This window comes from Sus scrofa, chromosome 2 (assembly GCF_000003025.6).
Source record: "Sus scrofa isolate TJ Tabasco breed Duroc chromosome 2, Sscrofa11.1, whole genome shotgun sequence".
NCBI lineage: Eukaryota > Metazoa > Chordata > Mammalia > Artiodactyla > Suidae > Sus > Sus scrofa.
Genome location: NC_010444.4, coordinates 103,354,431 through 103,380,471, shown reverse-complemented (window position 1 = coordinate 103,380,471; position 26,041 = coordinate 103,354,431). Strand labels below are relative to the sequence as shown.

Sequence of the window (26,041 nt, the reverse complement as noted above, 5' to 3'; positions counted from 1 at the left end):
CAGAATACACATTAAATATATACACTTGATTAAAACTTAATTATAAAAGAGTCAAACAGTGATGTCTTTTAGAATCTGGCAACTGCGAATAAATAAAAAAGCTGCAGAGAGAAAACTCAAAACTTGACATCATGAGGCATGAGCTCATTTCATATAGCTTATACACATAATCATATCCAGACACCTGGCCCAACCTTCTGTGTAGAAGTTTGACAAATGTTGGAATTTTGGCCTCAGTCTTCTTTTAACTACCCTGAACTTATATGTGTGACTCAATAAAATAAAATCTTTAAAAACCTGACTTTTCTTTACAAGGTAAAAGAATTCTTCAGCTCTTTGAAGGAAAATGGGTCTCAGCTCCGTTGTGTCCAACAAACCATTGAAACCATTGAGGAAAACATACGTTGGATGGATAAGAATTTTGATAAAATCAGAGTGTGGCTACAAGATGAAAAGCTTACACAGCTGTAAGAATTTGTTCCCCGCCAGTTCCTGTGATGTGTCATCTCCAAACTGTTGTTGAAGGTGAATATTTTCAAACTAGAGATGGTTGTCTTGGCACCCAGTGAAGATGCTTCTTTTCCCTTCAACTCCTATTCACGTGACCCTTCCTGTGAAGATTGGCTGTTGACTTTTTCATCAGTGGGTTACTGCCACCATGCATTGTCATGCATTGTCCCATGTACAGGCATTGCCTCGAAATGTAAACCCAAGCGATGGGTTCCACACTATGGAAAAGTAAAGTACCTTATACTTAAGCCCTGTGATCTCCAAGTCCTGTACTCCCCACAGCCTTCTCCCGTGTTTGTCATCCCTAAGTTCTGTCAGCCTCCTTGGAAGACTTTGAACAGTAGCAGCCACTGAATCACGAACACCTAGAGCAATGACTGAGCCAGAACAGCCCTGATCTGTTCTCCACATCTCCCCCTTACTGCCTACCCTGGGGCTGACTTGTTGTAGGGCCACATCCTGAGGCTTCCTTGTCCTCTGGCTTTCAGCACATCACCCCGGAGGGCAGATTCGGGCTGGGGTGTGAGAGGGAGTAGATGGGGATGTTTCTTCTCCCAGTCCCCTTGCAGGTTGCCTCAGGCTGGCCTCCCCCAGCTGAAGGTCTCCAGAGAGATGGCCCTCTTTCCACACAGCCTCCCACACCTCTGCACTCTAGTAAGTGCGTCCTCCTTTCATCCCTTTATTGTGGGGGGTAAAGTGAGAGCCTGGCTTCAACTAGTCCTGGCTGGATCTGGGGTTTCCATACATCCTTCCCCTGCTTTCATTAAAAAATAAAACAAAACAAACAAAAAAAAACCAAAACCACAAATCCACAAACTGCCTTTTATAGAACCCTCTTCAGATAATCCTAACTTGAATGTGCTGTTTCCTAAGGGACCCTGACTAGTAGTGTCCCTTCTGAAAAGGCAGAGTGCATTCAGGTCTAGAAGAGAAATCTTTCATTTGAAGTTGAACCTGAAAGCTATTGATTCTTAGGTAGGTGGATGCTTCCTCTCCCCGTTCCTTATCTGCCTTAGTTTATAATCCCTGTGTAACTTGTTATTGGCACTTATTGCCAGTAAGGCATTACAGTTCCTAGTAAATGAGAGGCTAAGTGAAGACAGTGTATTATGCTAGAATTGAAATCTTTCATGAATTTTTAAAATACATTGCACAATGTAAGAAAGATAAAGGAAAATGATATGGAAAATCTCAATGTGTTCTAATATACTATGTAATGGGGACTTTTCTGGACATAAATGTGTTTACAATTCTATTTTCGTACATATTGCATAGCTTAATGGTTTGAAGACTAAAATAAACCAAATGTTTTACTTCTAAAAAAATACAAAGCCAAGATTTTAATGTAAAATATTTTTCTTTAATTGCATCATTATGTCTTGATTAATGAAACATGGAAATAGTGGTTTTTAGCTTTGGTCACCTGAGGAACCTATTTTCATCTGCTTTTGAAGAAGGCCATTTTTCTAAATAGACACAGTATTGCCACAACAATTGCAAAACTCTTTTTGGCAATAAAAAAATTGTTATTTACCTCAAAGCACATATTTGTAATTATTTCCTCCAAATTAGATGGATGAAAAAGGACTAATTTAGATCCTGTAGCTTACTCAATTCATCGTTAATTACCAGCAAATACCCAAGTCTTGAAGACATTTGTAATAAACAGGCATATTCAAAATACCTTAAATGTTTACTTCTGTAGGCATTTCTCAAATGTCTGATTTTGGTACGTAATTTAAAAATACTTGTATATATTCATGGAAATGAGTAATACTGCAGCCACATCCTTGTTTAATACATCTGTCAATGTCAAAGGTTTTACTTTTTTTAAAAAACAACTTTTACTTCTCAAATGGAAGAATTAGACACATAGTTAAAATCCCTCAGGAAAAGTGTTTATTTTCTTGGTAGTGCCTTGAAAAGGTCTGTTTAGTTACCATCATCCTGCCTTATATTTCCCAGATTTAGAATAATGTCTGCATCTCTGATAGGACAGAGACATCTAAAGTGAGTGAGAAATCCCATTGGTATAACACATGATTTTTATTTTATTATTATTTTTGTCTTTTTAGGGCCACTCCCACGGCATATTGAAATTCGAAGGCTGGGGGTCAAATTGGAGCTGCAGCTGCCAGCTTACGCCACAGCCACAGCCACCACAACATCAGATCTGAGCCACGCCTGTGACCTACACCACAGCTCATGGCAACGCCGGATCCTGAACCCACTGAGCAAGGCCAGAGATTGAACCGCATCCTCATAGATACTAGTCAGGTTCGTAACCTTCTGAGCCACAAAAGGAACTCCAAACACATGATTTTTAAAGAGAATTTTTAGAGAGTATTAACAAAATCAGATGCCCATTATAAGCAATACGTTATTTTTGCTTGCCCCCCACCTCCAATTAGACAGTATTGGTGATGTTACTTATTTTTAGTGAAGTCAACTAAGTTCTAATACATAGTTTAAACAGATACTAAGGAAGGCTGTCTTCTCTGAAACAAGAAACTCCAAATCAGTTTTAGGATGTGTACCTGATATCTTTTTCTGCTTTAAGTACCAAGATATAAAAATGGGATTTTGATAAATATTTAATTTCATCAATGATATTGAGAAAAAAAAATTGTAGGATATCAGACCCTAGTTCTCAAGTTGCTATGGGGTAAAAAGCAGATTTTTTTAAATGTTAGGTCTTTTTGTTTGTGTGTTTTAATGTAGAAGTTTGTTTTTGTATTTGGTAAACCCAACTTCCATGAAGCCAGTGCTGTACAGTGCAGAGACTAATGTGGCAATGGCTCTAAGAAAACAAGTGCTGCTTAGCTTTATGTAGAGAGGATGGAAAGCAGAGCTTAATGCAGTAAACCAGAGTTCAAGTCATGTGAGTATTTTAAGAATGAGATTTTGTTATTCTTGGAAGTTGCTATGCAGTGACGGTCTGCATTTCACTCTTCTGACTTGAATCAGTTATCCTCAGCAGGCCTGTGCTGGGTGTCAGATACTGAAGTCCTAGCCGCTGGTAAAGAAGAGTTCAGCCTGAAAAGAGATGTGGTGCTTCTTCATCTGTCCAGGTCATCTATTATTAGCAGCTCAAGAGGAGATAAGTGCCCGATGTACAGTATTTTGTTTGACTTAGCCACATTAACCAAAGAAACATCAAATATAGTTTCAAAAGCTCAAGAGGAAAGGGGTAATGAGAAGTCAGAACACTGAAGAATATGTAAAGCATTGTTTTCCAAATGATAACAACAACAAAATTAAGTGCAGACTGAAAATACAAATGAGATTTTCAGGCACTATGGGTAGAATGTGCAAAAGTTTGCAAAGGTTTTTCCTTTTGTGTGTGCTGCTTTAAGAAACTATCAAATATAGCTCTTAGAAATATAAAGTTCCTTTCTCTCCCAACTGAAAGCAATTTTTAAAAATTCAACATTTATCACTACTCAGTATAATGACACAGATGAACCAGACAAATTCAGTTTCTTTCCAGGAAAAGAATAACAAACAATGTTGAGGATGTCAAAAGACTCAACAAATACCACTAGAAGCCACCCAGAAAAATTTTGTTGTCCAAGCCTTTTGTTCTTCAAAAAGTCACCATCTACCAGCTGAAGATTGTCTATGCAGATACCTTGAAAAATTCAAAGAAAATACAGTGAGCCATGTGATAACTTTCTTGTCAGAGGCATAATAAATGTTATGTTTAGCAGAAGCACTAGATAACAGATCAAGAGGAATTTCCCAGAAGTAGACATGAGAGGAGATAAAAGTTTCATCGTATAATTTTGGAGAAAAATCTTTGGAGCAGTTCTAATCAGTGTACCTTCCTTCTTTATAGGAAATACAAGGGGATCATGGTGAGAGAGCCTAATCCAATTTAACTTACATTTTGATTTCTTTTAGGTTTTTGGCAGTAACTGGTTATAGGCTTTTATGGCTTAGAACAAGACCTCTTCTCTCTGAAGTTAATAAGGGCCCAGCTCTCAAGACAGATCTGAGATTCCCTCTTCTATACCAGCTCTTCAGTCACCATTAAGTAGAATCAAATATAACGCTTTATTTTCCAAAACCAAGATAAACCAAAATTGTCAATCTTTTCCTTTGTCCTCTTCTCAAAATCCTGTAATTACCACCAGATCCTAGGGGGCTCCTTCTCCCTACCCCACCATGTGTTTGTATTTTGTGTAATATCACAAGGCCTTTTCACTGTAAGATATAACGTGCTAATTTTGTCTGGCTTCAGTAACCTGAAGTCATGAGCATCTGGGTTTCAAAGAGTCAACTATACTTAGATGGTCTATTTTTTTAAGAGCCTCCCTGAATAATAAAGAGCTCTTAATTACATTACTGTTTTTAAACATTCCAGTAGCACCATCATTCCACACTTACTGCTTTTCAGGAAATTACTCTATAGATTTTGCAATGTGCATTTCATGCCAAGAGTATAAAGAGAACATGAAATACTTAAGGGGACTTAGCTTCTCTCACCTGTAAACATAGGCTGGGAGAAGGTACACTTGTTTTATTTTTTTATTTTTTATTTTTTTTGGTCTTTTTGCCATTTCTTTGGGCCACTCCCACGGCATATGGAGGTTCCCAGGCTAGGGGTCAAATCGGAGCTGTAGCCCCTGGCCTACGCCAAAGCCACAGCAACTCGGGATCCGAGCCGCGACTGCAACCTACACCACAGCTCACGGCAATGCCGGATCGTTAACCCACTGAGCAAGGGCAGGGACCGAACCCGCAACCTCATGGTTCCTAGTCGGATTCGTTAACCACTGTGCCACGACGGGAACTCCGTGTTTTTTTTTTTTTTTTGGTTTTTTTTTTTTTTTTTTAGGTACACTTGTTTTAAACACAATTTTACCATTACAACAAAAACCCAACTTAAAACAAACACCCAACTTACCAAATAGTGTGAACTTTTAACTTGTACTCTTTCCATCAGATTTTTGTTTGGAAGTTTCCTCCTTTGCCTATGAAGACAAGCAAAAACCATCAATGAGCTCTGTATTTTCTGGATTAAGTACAAAAATCTGGCCAACCAGAAGAGGCTTGTGAGGAGATGGGCTTTTCAGAATTAAAAGAGCAAAAGACAGCCATCAGTGGGGGAAAATAAGATGGTCCTTTCGAAGTATCTCATTATCCCAAACACTGAATTCTTCCCCATCAAGTGCATAGACCATAGTGATTCTAAAACTTTTACTCTAGACTTTTTTTTTTTGGAAGGCCAGTGTCACTGAAGAAAAAGATACATCGTGTTCAGAGATGGTATCCATTCATTCCACAGTGATCTACCCTTCTCTCATATTCAAGGGCTCACTGGGCAGCTAACCCACTCAGCATATTGGATCACTGTGCTCTCTTTAATTTTTTTGTTAGTATGTCCTTTGTAATAAGTAATAAGCAGATAAACATTTAATCTGAGATAATGGCATGAGCAACTAATTATCAATCTGGTTTCTTATATCCTTTATGGATTTTACTGCCGCCCCCCCCCCCGCCGCCCCCCGCTTTGGAGGGCCACACCTATGGCATACAGAAGTTCCCAGGCTAAGGGTTGATTTGGAGCTACAGGTGCCGGCCTACACCACAGCCACAGCAACACAGGATCTGAGCCACGTCTGTAAGCTACATCACAGCTCATGGTGACGCTGGATCTTTAACCCACTGAGTGAGGCCAGGGATCCAACCTGCAACCTCATGGTTCCTAGTTGAATTCATTTCCACTGAGCTACTATGGGAACTCCTAGTTTTCACTTTTTGAGGTATAAATCGACACAGTTTCAGCTGTACAGCATAATGATTACATATTTACATACATTGTGAAATAACACAATAAGTCTAGTTAACATTCACCACCATATTTAGAAAAAAAATTCTTTGTGATGAGAACTTTTTTTTTTTGTCTTTTTTAGGGTCACACCTGTGGTATACAGAAGTTCCCAGGCTGGAGGTTGAATCAGAGCTGCAGCTGCCAGCCTATGCCACAGCCACACCAAATCCGAGGCACATCCTCAACCTATACCACAGCTCGTGGGGATGCTGGATCCTTCACCCACTGCATAAGACCTGGGATCGAACCCACATCCTCATGGACACTTAATCAGGTTCTCAACCTGCTGAAGCCACAATGGGAACTCCCATGATGGCCATTCTAACAAATGTGAGTGATGTCTCACTGTGGTTTCAATTTGTATTTCCCTGATTATTAATGATGTTGAGCACCTTTTCATTTACTTGATGGCTATCTGTATGTCTTTAGAAAAATGTCTATCTCGATTCTCTGCCCATGTTTTATTTTTTTGCTATTGAGTTGTATTAGTTCTGAATATATTTTGGATATCAAGCCATTATCAGATATCTGATTTGTAAAATTCAGTAGGTTCCCTTTTTATTTTGTTGGTATTTTCTTTTGCTATGCAGAGCTTTTTAGTTGTGATGTAGCCAAACTTGTTTTTGCTTTTGTTACCTTTGCTTTTGGTGTCAAATCCATAAAGTCACTGTAAGACAGATGTCAAAGAGCTTACTGCCTATGTTTTCTTGTAGGAGTTTTATATTTTTCAGGTCTTATATTTAAGTCATTGACCCATTTTAAGTTAATTTTGTCTATGGTTTGAGATAAGAGAGGTCCAATTGCCAACAATATTTACTGAAGAGACTATCTTTTCCCCATGTGTATTCTTGGCTCCTTTACCATGAATTAACTGACCACATAGCATGGGTTTATTTTTTGGCCTCTTTATTCTTTCTAGTTATCTATATGTCTATATGTGTCTGTTTTTATGCCAGTACCAAACTATTTTGATTACTATATCTTTGTAATATGGTTTGAAAACAGGGAGCATGATGCCTCCTGCTTGTTTTCCTCAAGATTGTTTCGGTTATTTGGGGTCTTGTGTGGTTCCATACAAATTTGAGGATGGTTTTTTCTATTTCTATGAAAAATGACATTAAGATACTGACAGAGATTGCACTGAATCTGTAGACTGCTTTGGGTAATGTGGACATTTTAACAATATTCTTTCAGTCCATTAGCATGGAGTAACTTTCCATTTACTTGTGTCTTCAGTTTCTTTCATCACTGTCCTATACTTACCAGTGGATGAGTCTCATAGTAGTTAAATTTATTCAGAGTGTTTGTGGTGTGTGTGTGTCATTGTAAATGGGATAATTTTTCTTCCTTATAGTTTGTTATTAGTATACAGAAACCACCTGATTTTTGTATACTGATTTTGTATCCTGCACTATTACTGAATTTCTTTATTAGTTCTAACAGTTTCTGGTGGAGACTCTAAGGTTTTCTCTACATAATATGTTATCCACAAATAGTGACAGTTTTACTTCTTCCTTTCCAGTTTGAATACTTTTAAATTCTTCTTGTGAAACTGCTGTGGTTACGACTTCCAATACTATGCTGAATATAAGCAGTGAGAGTGGGCATCTGTCTTTTTCCTACTCTTAGAGAAAAGGTTTTCATCATTTTACAATTTAGTATAAGGACAGCTGTGGGCTGGTCGTGTATGGCCCTTATTATGATGAGATATGTACCCTATATATCCACTTTGTTGAGAGTTTTTATCATAAACGGTTTTTGGGTTTTCAGATCTGTTTCCACCTCTGCTGAGATAATCATATGATTTTTAGCCTTCATTTTGTTAAGGTGGTGTATCATCACCCTGACTTGTGGATAGTGAACCATCTTTGCAGCCCTGGAATACATCCCACTTGATCATGGTATATGATCCTTTTAATGTACTCTTAAATTCAGTTTTATAATATTTTGTTGAGGATTTTATACATTTTCATCAGCAATATTGCCTGTAATTTTCTTTTCTTCTAGTCCCCTGGCCTACTTTTGGTAACTGGATAATGCTGGTTTTGTAAAACGAGATTGGAAGTATTCCCTTCTCTTCTATTTTTGGAAGAGTTTGAGAGGGATTGGTATCAATTCTTCTTTAAATATTTGGTAGAATTCAGCAGTGAAGCTCTCTGATCCCAGACTTTAGTTTGTTGGGAGGTTTATGATTACCGATTTAATCTCTTTACAAAAAGCTGGTCTTTTCAGATGTTCTGTTTCTTCATGATCAAGTCTTGGTTGGTTGTATGTTTCTTTCTTACAGGTGTCCAAAATTTGGTGGATAATTGTTCACAGCAGTCTCTTATGATCTTTTGTTATTTGTGTGGTATCAGCTGTAATGTCTCCTTTTTCATTTGATTTTATTTGAATCCTTTTTTTTTTTTTTTTTGGTGAGTCTAGCTAAAGGTTTGTGAATTTTCTTTCTTTAAAAAAACAGATCTTAGTTTTATTTCTATTTTCTATTATCTTTTTATATATTTTTTTCATTTATTCCTGCTCTGATCTTTGTTATTTCTTTTCTTCTACTACCGCTGGGCGTTGTTATCTTGAGATGTAAAGTTAGGTTGAATTCTTCTTGTCTCTTGAGGTCTACTTTTTCTGTATTCCTGAAGTTTGGGTAAATTGTATTGGGTATATTGTATTTCATTTTCATTTGTCTCAAGGTGATTTTTTTCTTTCTTTTTTTTTAATTCTTCTTTTTACAGCCACACCTTAGGCATATGGAAGTTCCTGGGCCGGGGTTGAATCAGAGCTGTGACTGAGGCCTATGCCACAGCCATGGCAACACTGAATTCGAATCACATCTGTGACCTATGCCACAGCTTGTGGCAATGCCAGATCCTTAACCCACTGAGCAAGGCTGGGGATCAAACCTACATCCTCACAGAGGCAATGTAGGGCCTTTAACCCACTGAGCTACAATAGACTCCTCTCTTTCCATTTCTTCTTGTATCCATTAGTTGTTGAGTAGCATATTATTTATGAAATCTACATATTTGTGAATTTTCCAGCTTTCTTCTTATAATTCTAGTTTCGTATCAGTGTAGTCAAAAAGATGCCTGTATGATATGAGTCTTCTTAAGTTTATTAAGAGTTGTTTTATGGAGTAACATATGATATATCCTGGAGAATTTTTCATGTATACTTGAGAAAGATGTATGGCTTTGGATCAAATATTCTGTATATATCTATTGAGTGTAAGTGGTATAATGTGTCATTTAAGGCCAATGTTTCCTTATTGATTTTCTGTCTAGATGATCTATCAATTTTTTTTCGTCACACTGGAGACATGCAGGAGTTTCCAGGCCAGGGATCAAACCCAAGCCACAGCAGTGACAATGCCAGATCTTTAACCACTAGGCCACCAGAGACCTCCAAGATGATCTATCAATTGATGAAAAAGTGGTATTAAAGTTCCCTGCCCATTATTGTATTTCTACTTTTCCATTTATATCTGTTAGTGTTTGCTTTATATATTTAGGTGCTCCTTTGTAGGGTGCATAAATATTTACAAATGTTGACTCTTGTGGATTGACCCCTTCATCATTATTTAATGTTCTTCTTTGTCTCTTAGTACAGTCTTTGTTTTAAAGACTATTTTGTTTGATATAAATATAGCTACCCTAGCTTTCTTTTGGTTTCCATTTGCATGGAATATTTTTTCTACCTCTTTCACTTTCAGTCTGTTCTTAAATTTGAAGTGAGTTTCTTGTAGGCAGCATACAGATGCACCCTTTTTTATTCATTCTACCACTCTATCTTTTGACATCAGAGGTTAGTCCATTTACTTTTAAAGCATTTATTAATAAGTATGTACTTACTGCCATTTTGTTCATTGTTTTCTGGCTGTTCTTTAGTTACTTTGTTACTTCTCTTGCTCTCTTCCATTGTGATTTGATGATTTTCGATAGTTGTATGCTTAGGTTCCTTTCTCTTTCTCTTGTGTGTATCTACTCTAAGTTTTTACTTTGCGGTTACCATAAGGCTTACATAAAACAACTTTTATTTACTATAGTCTCCTTTAAGTTGATAACAACTTAAGTTTGAATGCATTCCAAAGCATTACACTTTTACTCTCCACCCTCATGTTTTATGTTTTTGATGTCCATTTTATAACTTTTAATCTTGTGTATCCCTTAATTATTGCCATTACAGTTATTTTTACTATTTTGCCTTATAACCTTTATGTTAGCTTTATAGGTGATTAATTCCACCACCATTACAACACTAGATTATTCCAAATTGTACTATATATTTACCTTTACCAGTGAGATTTGTACTTTGCTAAGTTTTCTAATTACTGCTTAGCACCTTTTTCTACTGAAAGGAGTCGCTAACATTTCTTGTAAGGCTGGTTTAGTGGTGATAAGCTCCTTTAGCTTTTGCTTATTAGGAAAACTTTTTCTTTCCTTCAGTTCTGAATGACAACTTTTCCAATAAAAATACTCTTGGAAGCTTTTTCTTTCAGCAGTTTGAATTTATCATGCCAATCCCTTCCGGCCTGCAAAGTTTCTGTTGAAAATCTGCTGATAGTTTTATGGATATTCTGTTGCATATATAAAGTTGTTTTTTTCATGCTGCTCTCAAGTTTTTCTCCTTGTTTTTAACTTTTGACATTTTAATTGTAATGTGTCTTTGTTGTGGATGTCTTTGGGTTCTTCTTTTCTGGATGCCTCTGGGCTTCCTGGATATGGATGAAGGTTTTAGCCATTCAACTTCACATAAGTTCTTCGTTCTTTTCTCTCTTGCTTCTCTTTCTAGGACTCCTATAATGCAAATGTTGGTCTGTGTTAATCTGTATGATATCTCATAAATCCCGTCAGATATCTCTTTTTTACCTTTTTGCTGTTTTGATTGGTGAGTCCCATTGCTCTGTCTCTGATTTCACTGATCCTTTCTTCTGCTTCTAGTGCACTCTAGAACCCTTCTAGTGTATTTTTTAGTTCAATTAGTGTATTCTTCAGCTCTGTGACTTCTACTGTCACTTTCTTGTATTTTTACTTTTTATTCTTTCTTGATGTCCTGTGTTCATCCATTCCTCTCCCAAGTTCAGTGAGCATTATTATGACTGTTATTTTGAACCCTTCATCAGGTAAATCCCTTACTGCATTAAGGTTTTATCCTGGGGTTTTAATAATTTGGAACATATTCCTCTGTTTCTTCATTTTCCTTGACTCTCTGTGTTGGCTTCTGTGTATCAGATAGAATAGCCACCTCTCCCAGTCTTGAAGGGTGGCCTCATGTAGGAGATGAAACTTACTGTTTGACTCTGCCATAGCTCTTGATTATCTAACTATTACAACTGTCCAAGGAACCTATTTTATTTTCAGTGGTTCTCAGTAGCTGAGGGTGTGCTAAGATCTATTGGTGTCCTGAAGGGATGAATCTGAGTACCAGAGTCTCCTACCTAATTTTGCAGGACTACAAATGTAAGTCTTGATGGCTAACAGAGCCAGACCATCAGGAACCATTCCCTGGGTGCAAGTTACAAAAATCGGGCCTCTAGGTGAGTATAAAGGCTCCTTTCTGGGTGATGCTGATGACCCGGAGTGAGGCGGAGAAACAGCTCAAAGACAGTGAGCACCAACTTATGTTCCCTAAGAGCACACTTGTAGGCCTCTAGATACGTGCCAAACCTGAAGCTTGCCCCTCAGGCCAAAGCTCCAGGACAAGAAAGTAGGCCTCTTACACAGAAATACTGAGGATGTGTTTCAGTCTGCTATCTGTGTAGTACTCTGTGGATGGTAGCAGGCTAGGAGCTGTATCTTTGAATGCTTTGGGTGGGCAGTTGAGTCTGAGCTCATGACCTGTTCTGTTTCTCACTTTGATATAGCCTTATGGGTCTTCATGGACACAAGCTCTATTGGCTTTCAAAGCTAGTTGTTTTGGGGGCTCATTTCTCAGGTGGTCTTTAAGGTTGGGGTACTGATGTGGGGGTCAATTTTTTGCTCCTTAAGGAGAAGTGGGCTGATGGTGGGCTGCCATGTTGGTGGTGGGGTTTATGGTTAGACTGTGTCCCTGCCTCTCCTACCCTCTTCAATGCAGGCCTTCTCTCATTTTCCAGATGAATAGGAGTCACTCAGCTAATTTGTTTTTTCTTTCTTTCTTTCTAGAGGTAATTTTTCCATATGCAGCTGTAGATCTGGTGTATCCATGGGATGAGGTGAGTTGCGGATTTTCCTTACATCACATCTTGACCTGGAACTCACTATCTTGTTTTCCTATGAGTTTTGATGCAGCTGGACTGCTTTTTTTAAAATCTTATTTCTCATAATTGGGATCACAGTCATAATCATTTGAATCCTATGTTTTTAAGAATTGGAGGGGACCTAGGAGTTGTCTAATCCACTTTGAGTAATTTTATTAATTGGAAACTTCCAGTGCTATGGTCCATTAATGCCCAGTTCTAAGAAACCAGACCCTATAACTTCCACTCATTAGTCTTACTTAGTTCTGCTTTCTAGAGCAACATGAAGAATTAGATCCTCCCTGGGAGGAAGGACTACTAGAATTTAATGTGAGTATATTAGATCTTAGAAACTATAAGATCTTCTCTATGTACCACAACCCTGTGCCAAGATTTATATAAACCACATTCTTTGGTGGCATCACCTCCCTTGCCACATACCTGCATTGTAACATGTCTTAATTTGTTGATTCTTATGATGACTTTTTTTTCCACCTTTTTTCTCAATGATATATAATTGATGGTGATTTAGATTTGATAAAATACAATACATGAAAGTGTATGGTCAATGTTGAGCCAAGTGGAAATGTGCAGTAGGAGGTGGTGGTCTGGGTCTTTAGAGAGTTGATAGATCAACTCATCCCAACCTCCAAAGTCTCAATCCATGACAGCATCCATTCTAATGCCTAAAAACACACCACTGAGGAGGGCTCAAGTAAATTAAGGACTGCTAGGATACTAGGATGGAGACAGCAACCACCTGCCACTGCTGTTCTCTGGCCGAACTCAAGAAGTAGAGGCAGGAGTTATAGACATTTCATGGAGGTGAAGGACTGGAGGGAAAATGGGGCTTTTGAAGTTGTGAAAGAACACAAATATGTCTGAATTGAGACAAAGATAGGGGAGTGAGTTACTGACCCCCTGAGAGGAAGAAGGGGCTGCAGGGCAAGGAGGGGAGAGAGTTTGTGAGGAAGGCAGTGGGAAGGAGAGATGGTGATTCAACAAGACAACCGCAGTTTTCTCTTTGAAGTAGAAGGCAAGGCTATCTGCACACCATGGGGGAAGTAGCTAGAAGTGAGATATGTGGGGTTTAATGAAGGAGAGAGGGGCTACTCTCATTCCAGACTAGCAGAGGGGGTGGCTGACATTGGGATTTTGCACAACAAGGGCTGGGAAGGCAGGAAACTTCAATTGTGTTAAGAATGATCATTTAGAGTTCTCAAGTATCAAGTACTTAAAAATGTCTTTAAAACTTTGTTTCTTTAGCAAGACATGTTAGGGGAGAGAGAGTGCTTAAAAATTATTTTATTCTAAATAGATCTGGGTCAGAAACTAAATGACTATGGATAGATAAATGCCAGTCCATGTAATGCCTAAGCTATTTTCTTCTCTGTTACCTTTGTGGAATCCTTTGCTTTACCCCCATTCTTGGGTGCTTTGGACTTGGAAGCCGTCTTCTTGTCTTTGTCCTAAAGCAAAGGAAATATAATGAGGCTATGGCTATCAACAGTCCATCTAGCAATTAACTGCTCCTGCAATCAAATTGATCCAGACTTTTCTTTGTAGCAGCCTGGAATCTCCAATTTAATTAAATAATGACAAATGAGTATTTTAGTCATGGTTTTTCGAAAAATAGTGAGTGAATGCAGAGTGAAAAGTAGAGCCACACTGTTGCTCTGCCAATTTTGATGATGTATGATTCACCCAGACTATACTTTTCTCATCAAAACAGAGATTGTTTCTATCAGGACTGGGTTTTATGTGCCAACAGAACAGTTTTCAGTGTCATGGAAGAGAAATGTAACAATGGAAGCAACTAGAGAGAGCTGGGGCAAGTCGCATAGAAAAATAAAGTCCATTCACCGAAAAGGCATTATTTATGAGGTTCCAGAAGTGAGAAATCGGATGCTGAGGTGATCTGGAAATTAACTCACAGAGATGAGGGAAGATTGACAATTCAGTGATTGGGTATACGTTTAATCACAGGTGTAACAATAAGCAAAGAGGTGCAATTTTAACGCTTCTGAAAAGAACAATGAAGGGCCCTCATTTCACTTTTCTTTCTATTTGATGGATTGCACTTTTTTTTCCCCTTTCCTTGTGGTCATGTGTTAAGTACCTTCTATGTACCAGGCATCTTGCTAATACTGAGCACAGAGGTACTGACACATCACTGCTGTGTAACGCACACAGCTAAGTGGTGTGACCACATGCGACAGGTAACCCACAATGACAGGAGCGCCCAGAGGAAAGGCCCCTGCCTTTGGCCTGGGAAGGGAAAAGTAGACAGAGACGTCTTCTTGGAGCAGCTGATGCTTGACCTGGACCCTGAAGGGTGAGTAGAAGAGTCACTCAGCTGTGCAGGGCAGAAAAGGGGAGGGAGCCTCAGAGGGCAAAGGGTATGGTCTAGTGAGGGGCTTCTCTCGTATTAAATGAACACAAAGCATTATTGTTGCACAACAATATAGTGTGGCAGTCAAAAATGGTGCCTATGGAACTTATAAAGCAACATGGAAAACATTTATGAAAATTGTTTCATGTTTAAGCAATGTATTATATATGGATTCTAAGTACAATTATATAAAACATACATACGGTAAAACTCAAGAAGTATACCAAACAATAGTGTTTGTGGGGTAGCAGAATTACAGATTTTTTTCCCCTAGTTCTCTTTGGCATCAATCAGTTGATTTTACAGTCTAAAATTGTATGTATGTACCCACACACTTAAGGAAAGTCAGTATGAAAAAGCACAGTACCTTTGTTGTGTTCTCTGAGGTTTCTGTAGTTGATGGACATCTGTCAAAATCCCCTGAGAGGGCATCAATGGGATCTTGGGCAGCTTCAGGTTTCTGAGATATTAATAGAAATGGCCATCAATGAAGAGGCAAAGGAGAGAATGCTCTGTGGGATATTTTCCCATATCCCTGAAAATAGGTTTGTTTAAAATAAAGCCTTGCTGTCATTCCTTTCCTAACAAAGTAGTGTATTACAAAAGAGATATTAAAACAGGAAAATCTTGACAGCTCTATTTTCTTCTACTCTTTTATACAAATTGCTTAGTATTCACTCAGCTTCAATTTTCTAATCTGGAAAATGGAACTGCCTATCTTGAATGGCTCTCGGGAAGGCAGAAATAATACATTCTTATACAAACCCTTTGGGATCATAAAGCACAAGGTAAGAATTCAATAAATTTTCTATTTCTAAAATTTAAGAGTTGCAGCAAGAGTGTAAAAAAAGTATTTACCTTTGGTGCCTCAGGTTTCTTTGTGGGTGGCTTCGTTGATTTGCCCTTAGAAATAAAGCAGACTATTGGTTAAACACATTTTTGCAAAGGTTTACTTAGGTGTGGTCAGTGTTTATGTAATATTTCATCCAACAATGTGGAATTGAGTTAGGTCAGCCCTTGGCATCTGTGGGTTCTGCACTGGCAGATTCAACCAACCTACAGACAGAAAATATTTGGGGAAATAAAATTCTAGAAAGTTCCAAAAGCAAAATTTGCATTTGCCAGCAACTATTTCCATAGAATTTATGTTGTATTAGGTATTATCATTATCTAGAGATGATTTAAAGTATAGAGGGAATGGGTGTAGGGTTACATGGAAACACTATGCCATTTTATATTAGGGCTTAAAAGCATCCTCAGATTTTGGTATCTGGGAGTCATGGAACTAATCCTGCATGGATACCAAGGGTTCTGTATAGATTTTCAATGAATGATAAACCTGGGCTCCGATTACTTCTTCATCAGTTTTGCTTAATTACTACTCCATAATTATGTCAATAGTCTTGGGGAAAATGCAAGGGTAAATTTGGACCTAGATATGAAAGAAACACTTTGTAACTTTCTGCTGTTGTATGTGATAACTTTACTTTACTTAAAATATTACAAAAAGTAACTTGTGTTTTATGTCTTATTTACTAATTTATCTATGCTTATGTGCTTATCTACTATAGCTTATTACACTTTGAAAGGATTTGAGGCAGTGGCGTGGCCTAGAGATAGCTTTTTCAGTGAGGATTACAAGGACAGCTCATCAGGGATTTTTCCCATCTATAAAGGCAAGGACACTGAATAATACATATCCCAAAGAATACAGCAGGGTCAGATGGGGCCATGGAAGCAGGGAAGATTCTAAGCTGGAGGCAGAACTGCTATCATGAACACAAGCAAGGAGAGTTGACTCCCGTAACAGAAGACACTGAAGTCGATGACATTCTGTGAGCCACAGAGTCAAACCCCCACGTGAATCCAAGCAGAAAGAGAAAGGTGTTATTTGGACTTCCTTGTTTCACTTGATGAACAGATCTGGAGAGGGTTATTTCATATGGAATGGACTTGCAACTAAGAGCCAAATAGGAAGGGGCAGTGTACAGACCAGGTCAACCTAAGAGAAACTGGATTCCATGTTAGAAAAAAGACAGAGACTTCTTGACGTATATTTAGATTCAGAAATAGGGAGTTCCTGTTGTGGTGCAATAGTTAACGAATTTGACTAGGAACCATGAGGTTGCGGGTTCGTTCCCTGCCTTGCTCAGTGGGTTAAGGATTCGGTGTTGCCGTGAGCTGTGATGTAGGTTGCAGACGTGGCTCGGATCCCGAGTTGCTATGGCTGTGGCGTAGCCGGCGGCTACAGCTCCGATTCGACCCCTAGCCTGGGAACCTCCATATGCCACAGGAGCAGCTCAAGAAAAAGCAAAAAGACAAAAAAAAGAAAAGAAAAGAAATAGGACTTGAGATTAGGAATATGGCTTTGCCTAGCTTCAGTCTCAATAGTACCGGTGGTGGTGTAGGAGAAGAAACAGGGACCTCAGGACTTGGAGGGGTCCTATTTGCCCTATTAATCATTTTTCTGGTCTCCTTCAACAGAGAAACTCGGCTTCAGTAGAGATTACAAATATCATCATTCTTTTTACAACCTTTTCTTGCAAGGAGAATACATCTGTGTACATGCCTTGGACTCACTGTTAAGCATCAGTGATGACTAAACATTGTTCAACTCTCTTTAAGCCAACAATGCTGCTCAAATAAATAATAAACAGAATTCTGGACAGCATGCTCAGCAGGGACATGTGAAAAGCAGTCAGTCATGATGTGAAAAGCAGTCAGTCATGTTACGATTCTTCGCTACTGTTACCATGCCCCTCCTAATCATTTCACATGAGGTTTGAATAGCAAAAGCTTTGGAATATACATCCAACCCTCATTTACCTCCTCATCCTTATCCAAGAGATGTCTATATTCAGGCGGGATAGTGTCATCTCTTTCTCCCAGCTTGTCTCTATGTTCAGCTTCAGCTTTTTCCTGCAAATGTTGAACATATATAATTACTATCCATATATAATTACTGCCTTCCCTTAGAGAGTACATTCTAAAATGCAGTATTCAACATTTATTATACTTTCCTGAGGCAAAACAAAGGTCTTTTATAATTTTTTAAACAACAGAACAATGAGGTCAACAGACTCTGAGTTGATGAAAAAGCATAAAGCCACTGCTTCTATAATGTCAAGTCACGTGGGGGCATTTTCTACCTGTATTTTAAATGGAACTAAATGATTAAATGATTATGCTCAGAAACCACATAAGGAGAGAAAACCCAAGGTTATAAAATACCTTCCTTTTAATGTTTCACTTTTTAAAAAAAAGTCAAGTTGAGGTGTACCTTGGCAGTTAGAGATACTACTGACAATTTGGACTCTATAAGGAACCAGAAGCATCAGGACGAGGAGCCAACCTCAAGGGACGTGCTGACTGCTTATGTTGCAGGTGAGAAAATACCTGCTGTTGCATAAGCAGCACCCCCCCGCCCCAGCATCTCCACCTCAGTGGCACATGGCTGTCTCTCTGTCACAGATTCAGGGACAGCCCCCCACCCCAGGGTTAGGGGACAGATTTCGTTTTTCGGCATCATTAGAATTTCATTTTTCACCTCGCTATTCCTCCAACCATGGTAGACTCAAAGACCTAAAAAGATTCTTTAAAATGCCCTGTCCTTGAGACAGATTGGGATGCTCATTACCTTTCTTTTTCTTTTTTTTTTTTTTTTTTTTGTCTTTTTGCAATTTCTTGGGCTGCTCCCGCGGCATATGGAGGTTCCTAGGCTAGGGGTCTGATCAGAGCTATAGCTGATGGCCTACACAACCATAGCAACACCAGATCCGAGCCGTGTCTGCGACCTACACCACAGCTCATGGCAATGCCGGATCCTTAACCCACTGAGCAAGGCCAGGGATCGAACCCACAACCTCATGGTTCCTAGTAGGATTTGTTAACCACTGAGCCACGACGGGAACTCCCCATTACCTTTCTGCTTCCAAGTTAAATGGATTGTTAAGTACTGTACACTATTATTTTTTTAATGATATTTTTTCCATTATATCTGGTTTACAGTATTCTGTCAATTTTCTACTATACAGCAAGGTGACCCAGTCACACATACATATATACATTCTTTCTCTCACATTATCCTCCATCATAGTGACTAGATACAGTGTCCAGTGCTATACAGCAGGATCTCATTGCTTTTCCATTCCAAAGGCAATAGTTTGCAGCTAAGTACCATGTATTATTAAGTATAAGTAAGTACTCATACATATTGGATGCGATATATAGTGTTAACAGTCTTGATTTGCAGACACCTCTGCGTGCTCAACTCCTGGTCCAGGGCCCTCTTCTGTAGGAGTTCACATGCAGTTAGTTATGAGGCAGGAAAGACTGCAAGGGAAGCCTCTGCCATGACATTCACATAACTTGTCAACCCAAAAAACTGCACATATGTGTAACAGCTATATGATAATCTTACTTCCTGATAAAACCAAGAGAAGTTAAAGTGGGAAGAGAATAAAATTAAGACAGCAGAGCCATGCTCTTCCATCATCACAAACTCTGGTCTCACAAACAGGATGTCTGCCTGAATCTGAAACAGACATTATGGGGACCATGGAATAGGAAAAATATGAGACTGAAGTTATCCAACTGTTCACTGACTCCAGGCAGAGTCTGAGTGGTTTTTCCCCTTTGTGTGGAGAGTAGAGTATTCCATGCTTATCAAAAATTTTCACTTACTAATGACTTTTTTTTTTTTTTTTTTTTTTTTACCTTGACTTTATCCTCTATGGGCTTGTTCTCATCTGGGTCAGGCTGTCTTTGCCCCAGACTGTCAGAAAGCTGATCCAGGGCATCGTCAAGTTTTTTGTCATCACTCTGCTAAAAAGTAAATCTGAATTAGCAACTGGTTAACCAAATCAGGTCAACTGTTGGGAGTGGGGCCCCAACAACTGCCACTAAAACTTGCATAAGCTTATAGGGATGTTCACCAGGGAGGCGAGCAGAAGGCATTGGATCGGCCATCATGGGCTGTGCTCTTTCCCCCCATCTTTCACTCTCAGCACTTCTCTGCCCTCTACCCCACCCCTAGAAGTCTTTCTCCTCCAAGAAAATAAGTCCTTCCTAAAAAGATAGAGTTCTTGGCCTGATTTTCTAGAAAATATGTCTTACGATGCTTTCAGTATTGGTAACAATATGCTCCCAGCAAAGAAAATGTACATGAATTATGAGAGTTTCATTTACCCTTTGGTTCTCAAGTGTATTCATGTAAATGAAGTTTTATACCTAGTGTTAGTGATGTCTTTAAATATTAACTAAAACCAGATTCTGATGGAAAAAGTGATAGGAAAGGTGTCATTCTAAAACACCCTTGTGAAAGGAAATGAGGCTTTTGTTTTGTTTTCAGAGCCACACCCGTGGCATATGAAAGTTCCCAGGGTAGGGGTCAAATTAGAGCTACAACTACCAGCCTGTGCCACAGCCAAAGCAATGCAAGGTCTGACCCAAGTCTGCGACCTACACCACAGCCCACTGCAACACCAGATCCTTAACCCACTGAGCGACACCAGGGATCGAGTCTGCACCCTCATGGATACTAGTCAGATTCGTTTCCGCTGCACCACAACAGGAACTCCCAATAATGAGGCTTTTGATTATGGATGTTCACTAATAGCTTCATTCAGAGCAGGACCTAGAACCTGAATGTTAAGATCTAAAGTGTAAACCGCAGCCTGGTTATTTATGATTCTTCCTTTTCTGTCACAGGGACTTCTGTGATTGTGGTGTGTGTACATACACACAAGACACACAGAGGGCATTTTACCAGTTTTAAGTGCTTCATTAGAGCCCAGGATAAGAGCAGCTAACGGTGGTGCTACCCACCGCTGGGTCTGGGCTTTGTCATTTGTGCCTCTGGATATTTTCAGATGATCCGAAGGCTGACCCAACAGGATGAAAATTCTCTCAGAATCTCTGAGTTCAGCACTAAGTAAGCTTTGATGCAACATCAAAAGGAAAGACAGTATCTCTGACTTCACTGAGGCTACTTCATCTCCAGCTAGCAAACGAGGCGAGGCACTTATTCTCAACCAAAGGAGATGGGGATCTGGTTCAGGGCAACATCTTTATCTTTTGATGTGCCATGGTCTCCTGGATAATGTATAATTTGGTACCCCACAGAAAGCTAATCAAGGAAGTCTGGAAAAGCTTTAGTCTCACAGTCTTGCCTCAGAATGTGTAAATGATTAAGACAATATTGACACAGAGGGTTTTTTCTCTTCTTACCACGAAAATAACAAGTTTCCCTGGTGTGAATGGGAGGAAAACATGCTATTCCATGATGAGTTTGAGTCTGGGGTGTCGGGAGAGGCTCAAACACTGAGAAATTCCTTAAAATAAACTTGAGGTTAACTAACAGGTAGTATTTATATCATGTATCAGGAAAAATGTAAAGGAGGAGAACATTAATTATCAGGAAAGCCAAATGATTTTTTTTAAATCTAATAATTTGAATATATACACAACCACATTATTGTCCTTTCAATTCTAGTAAAGCAACCATAATATTAAGCTCCTTCACTGTATGTAAAATACTTTCATATACATTTATTTAATCAATTCAGATATTGTCATCTCCCTAACTTGCCAGTCTTAGCTCTTGTGAAACCAGAGGTGCCTGTTTTTCCTAACAATTGTGTCTATTTTCTTTCTTCTTTTTGTTGCTGCTGAGAAGCCAAATATTTATAAGATATGTTGCTTACCACAGTGTCAGGGGGTGGACCTGCAGAGTGGGTGGTTGGAGCTGAGGTTTGGGAAACCACTTCAGAGACGGCAGCTGAAAGTTTAGCATCTTCAAACTGCTTTTGGAGAAAAGTGTTTTCATCAGTAATATGTTGTATGCAAATTATGCCCACAATGCTCTCACTTAAATACAACTTTCAGTATAGCTCTCTGACTGTTATTCTTGTGATTCAAATGGAAGCATAGCCATACAGAATCTTAAGAGCCATTTTTATTCTTCTTCTTACTCCATAGCAATATTTTATGCAATTTCCTACCCCTATTCATTATTCTAAAGTTGTTCACTAAGCTAATGATTTAGAGTTTCAAGGTCTGTACATTTCCTGTTATACATTTAGGCTGCTGGCAGTTTTTTAGCTTTCTTTTTATAACTAGCTACTCTGAATAAGTTCTAGAAGTGGCTCTTTTTACAGTGCTAGTGATATTCTGCCAACTGCCCCCTCAAAGGTTGCTGGAAATTCATATCGCCACAGCAATGAATGGGCATGCCTGTTTCTCAGGGCCTTGCTTGCATGAATTAGGTATTTACTGCATATTTTAATTCTGATAAGGTATTAGGTATAAATTTATGTGGTACTTACTATTGCTTTAATACTTGGGATATGGTATGAGGTTTCAGTTTTATCTTTTTTTTTTGGTCTTTTTGCCATTTCTTGGGCTGCTCCCGCGGCATATAGAGGTTCCCAGGCTAGGGGTCGAATTGGAGCTGTAGCCACCGGCCTACACCAGAGCCACAGCAACTCGGGATCTGAACGGTATCTGGTATCTGCGACCTACACCACAGCGCATGGCAATGCCGGACCCTTAACCCACTGAGCAAGGCCAGGGATCGAACCCGCAACCTCATGGTTCCTAGTTGGATTCGTTAACCGCTGAGCCATGATGGGAACTCCCCATTTTTTACTTAATGTTAAATAGTATATTATTCCAGAATCTTTCTGGAAAAAAATGACTTCTTTTCTCACTTTAAAGATATACTCAATCTATCATTTATGTTCTTTCTGGATTTTTTCCCCATTGATTTGTGGCTTTGCTTTCTGAATCAGGACTGCATTTTTTATCATTACTGTATAATACATCCTGGTTTTTATTTGAGGTAGTCTTCCCTAAAAACAGTGAAAAATGCTTTTCAGTATTTTTTAATACTTTTATGCACTTATTTTTCAAATTCATTGGACAATTTAAAATTCTTTCATGGGTATACTTCGTAGAGTACTTGCTCATCGGTTCCACTGTGCTGGCCAGGGTTTCATGATTATGGAACACTTGGAACAGTGGTTTTTTTTTTTTTTTTTTAGGGCTACACCCATGGCATATGGAAGTTCCCAGGCTAGGGATCAAATCAGAGCTACAGTCATCTGCCTACGCCACAGCCATAGCAATGCAGGATCTGAGCTGTGTCTGTGACCTGCACCACAAGTCATGACAACACCAGATCCCCGACCCGCTGAGTGAGGTCAGGAATTGAACCCACATCCTCACGGATGTTAGCCAGCTTTGTTTTTGCTGTGCCACAATAGGAACTCCCTGGAACACATTTTTAATGGCTATGATGGGTTGAGGGCCATTAATTTTGTTTCCTCAGCTCCCACATCAGATTCTAAGTCCCAAGTTTCCATCTATTTCTGCTACTCTAAAACTAAGGAAATTAAACCAGGAATCTCCAAAGACTTACAAGAGATGAAGCGGCTGGGGGACCGGCAAAGTCCTGGGACAAAGCATCAAGGACGAAGTCTTCACTCAAGGGCTGCAAGAACCAGGACATGTATCAACAAACACCCCCTCACCAGCCTCCTCCTTAAAATGTCCCCACTGTTTCTGTGCTGATCAACTTATTAAACAGAAAGCTAGGCCTTTTCTGAATTAGTCATCAGGGTGAAAGGAGAAAGATCCACTCAGAGAAAACTGGCTTGCTCACCAGGACTGGTTCCTTGGGGTCTTTGTGCGGGAGAGTTTTTCCATCTTTGTCCTATGCAGGAGGAGAAGAAGAGGGCACAGAGTCACTCTGTGTGTATCCTAAGCGTGCACCTTGTAAACGTTTTAAGAAATTGACAGGCTCTACCTGATGATGTTGTACATTGTAAATTAGATCCATCATTTCAGGAAACAGACTCTCTCACCAGGAAATATGCTCTGATTAGCTCATGTCAACAAACAGCTGGCACACATCAGGCATTCTAAGCACGGGGCTGCGAACCCCAGAGCCCAAAGACTCATGTAGGCGAAGCATATGAGCAGCTAGTGTAGTGTGTGATGCATGAGGCTGTGACAATCTGCAGGACACTGAGGGAGCAAGAGGATGAACCCCTCACGGGCCTGGGGAATTGGCTTTGCACAAGTTGCCTGAAAAAAGCTGGTTAACTTGACAGGTAGCACATCCAACTAGTATGTACTGACAATATGCCAAGCCCTGTCCTAAGCCCCAGGAATACCAAAAATGAGACAAAGTTGCTGCCCTCGGGGAGCTCACCCTGGGGGTACGATGCTTGAAATGTATGGCTCAGATGACGCCAAGCTTCAAATGACTCTACTTGCCACTTCTGAGTAACAGGACAAAGTAAGGCATTTGGGGCTCTTTGGTGAAAGATTTATAAGTAAGTGGTAAATCTAATTTATCTATACACATGAAAATAAGCATGAGGTTTTCTTTCTATATACACAGTTAACCCTTGGAAAAGGCAGGATTAGGGGAGCAGACTTCCAGGCAGTTGAACATCCTTGTATAATTTATACCTGGCCCTCTCTACCTACGGTTCTGCATCTGTGGATTCAACCAAATGCAGGAGGTGTGACGCTGCAGTATTTATACTGGAAAAATAATCCGAATTTAAGTGACCTATGTAATTCAAACTGTATTGCTCAAGGATCAACTGCATATTTCTCCTGGTAAACTGGATGGGGTGGTTTTGGTTTGTTTTGTTCAAATGCGAGGAGATGCAATGGTTGAGCTTATCACCAGCTGCCCTTTTGACTGACAAACTCCTTTACCCCTTTTCTCAGCTCTGTTATGGTTCTTGTGAACCTTTTGGCCACTATTCGGAGGGAAGGAAAACAAACCGGGGGGTTGTTCTCTGCCAACCTTTAGCTGCCAAGGCAGCAAATTTCCCAAGTGACACCCAGGGCCAGGGGAGGGGGCATGTTGGCTCCCCACTCACACTGAGCCCGTCCGTTCTGGAGGGGACACCCACGGTCTATCACAGGGAGCTGCATCTACCGAAGAGGCCTGATGGGAACACAGTTAATGAACATAAGAGGATTTAAACGAGGATCAAGCCAGGACCTGGGAGTGCTGCAGATCATTCCTCAGGAAATAACTGCTCCTCATTTGGTTTTCCTGTCTGGCTAAAAGTTTCCTAAATTAAATTTTTTTTTAATTTATGGTATTGTGAACCATGTATTAGACTGGCAAAAATTATGTAGCTAAGACATGAGATTTCTTTGACCTAAGGGCACGAAAGGCCACTTGAGGAATTTTTCAGCTTCATAGCTAGTGTCCCAACAGGATATTAGTGGACTAATACTCTTTGGTGTTTGAAATTATTAAGAAACATGATCTTTATATCCCAGGTCTGTTCCCATGTCCCTTTGCTTTATGTACATGAGATTCAATATGAATAAAAATAAATTAGAAAAAGATCCCAGCCTGTTTACCTTGACCTCTTCTAATCTATAATCAGGAGGAATCGTTTCTTCCTTTTCACCAAGTTTTTCACGATCCTCTTCTTTGGCTTTCTCCTGAAGGAAAATCATACCATTTGCATTGTTAATTCATCTTTTCCTCCCAAAGTGGATGCCCAAGTGACTAAATTTGAGGTCAATAAATCCATTGTTAGGTTCAAATGTATGCATGCCCGTAGGTATAGAGTTCCTACAGTAACCTCTTGCACACTGTACCCTGGTCTGGCAGGCTCAGTCTGCACCACTGTCAGCCTGCTGGGTTAAGAGATGGTCATGCAGAGTGGCAGGCTGCACCTCTTCTCTCCTGAATCCTGCAGGTGGCCAAGGTGAGACTCAGAGAACCCTGATCCGTGCACGCCAGCCAATCACCGCTGCCCTGCAACAGTCATGCTCCCTCAGTTTCACTTATTAAATAGGACAAGCACAGTAATAGAGGAAGCCAGGGGATCGTGTGTGATGAGAAATTTTTAAAAAATGACTGCCTTATTTGGGAGTCAGAGCAATGAAGGATAGTTCCTTTCTAGAAGTGTGTGAGCTGCCCTTACCTTGACTTTATCCTCCACAGGCTTTCCATCTTCTGGATCTGCTTCCTTTTTCCCCAGGCTTCCAGCCAAGGCTTCTACAGCATCATCTGGCACCATGCCCTTTGAAAAGCACATCCAGGGGGTAT

At 39.6% G+C, this 26,041-nt stretch overlaps 2 protein-coding genes and 1 long non-coding RNA gene across 34 annotated transcripts in view; 2 read left to right on the top strand and 1 right to left on the bottom strand.

Moving 5' to 3' along the window:
• ERAP1 (endoplasmic reticulum aminopeptidase 1) overlaps nucleotides 1–2,044 on the top strand; it is a 36,639-nt gene extending 34,595 nt beyond the window's left edge. Inside the window, 1 exon segment of the mRNA XM_021085396.1 lies at nucleotides 316–2,044. Within this exon segment, the coding sequence (XP_020941055.1) occupies nucleotides 316–471 (156 nt within the window). The 3' untranslated portion in view covers nucleotides 472–2,044.
• CAST (calpastatin) overlaps nucleotides 1,849–26,041 on the bottom strand; it is a 122,886-nt gene continuing 98,693 nt past the window's right edge. For 9 of the 28 annotated variants that reach the window (XM_021080960.1, XM_021080930.1, XM_021080955.1 and 6 more), the window contains 12 exons: nucleotides 25,917–26,015; nucleotides 25,345–25,428; nucleotides 23,612–23,662; nucleotides 23,369–23,440; nucleotides 21,654–21,752; nucleotides 19,666–19,773; nucleotides 17,776–17,868; nucleotides 15,808–15,852; nucleotides 15,317–15,409; nucleotides 13,955–14,026; nucleotides 5,420–5,486; nucleotides 2,387–4,141 (listed from right to left, as the gene is read on the bottom strand). In XM_021080960.1, coding sequence (XP_020936619.1) covers nucleotides 5,436–5,486; nucleotides 13,955–14,026; nucleotides 15,317–15,409; nucleotides 15,808–15,852; nucleotides 17,776–17,868; nucleotides 19,666–19,773; nucleotides 21,654–21,752; nucleotides 23,369–23,440; nucleotides 23,612–23,662; nucleotides 25,345–25,428; nucleotides 25,917–26,015 — 867 coding nt within the window. In that variant the 3' untranslated portion in view covers nucleotides 2,387–4,141; nucleotides 5,420–5,435. 28 annotated transcript variants of the gene reach the window in all.
• LOC110259691 lies at nucleotides 5,301–25,329 on the top strand. Of its 5 annotated transcripts, none has more exons than XR_002342058.1 (5): nucleotides 5,301–12,533; nucleotides 12,835–12,887; nucleotides 14,674–14,892; nucleotides 15,621–15,737; nucleotides 23,279–25,329. It is a non-coding gene; the product is annotated as an uncharacterized LOC110259691 (long non-coding RNA). The 5 variants fall into 5 exon arrangements; XR_002342055.1 differs by having other exon boundaries at nucleotides 12,822–12,887; XR_002342056.1 differs by having other exon boundaries at nucleotides 5,302–12,533; nucleotides 12,822–12,887; nucleotides 24,356–25,329.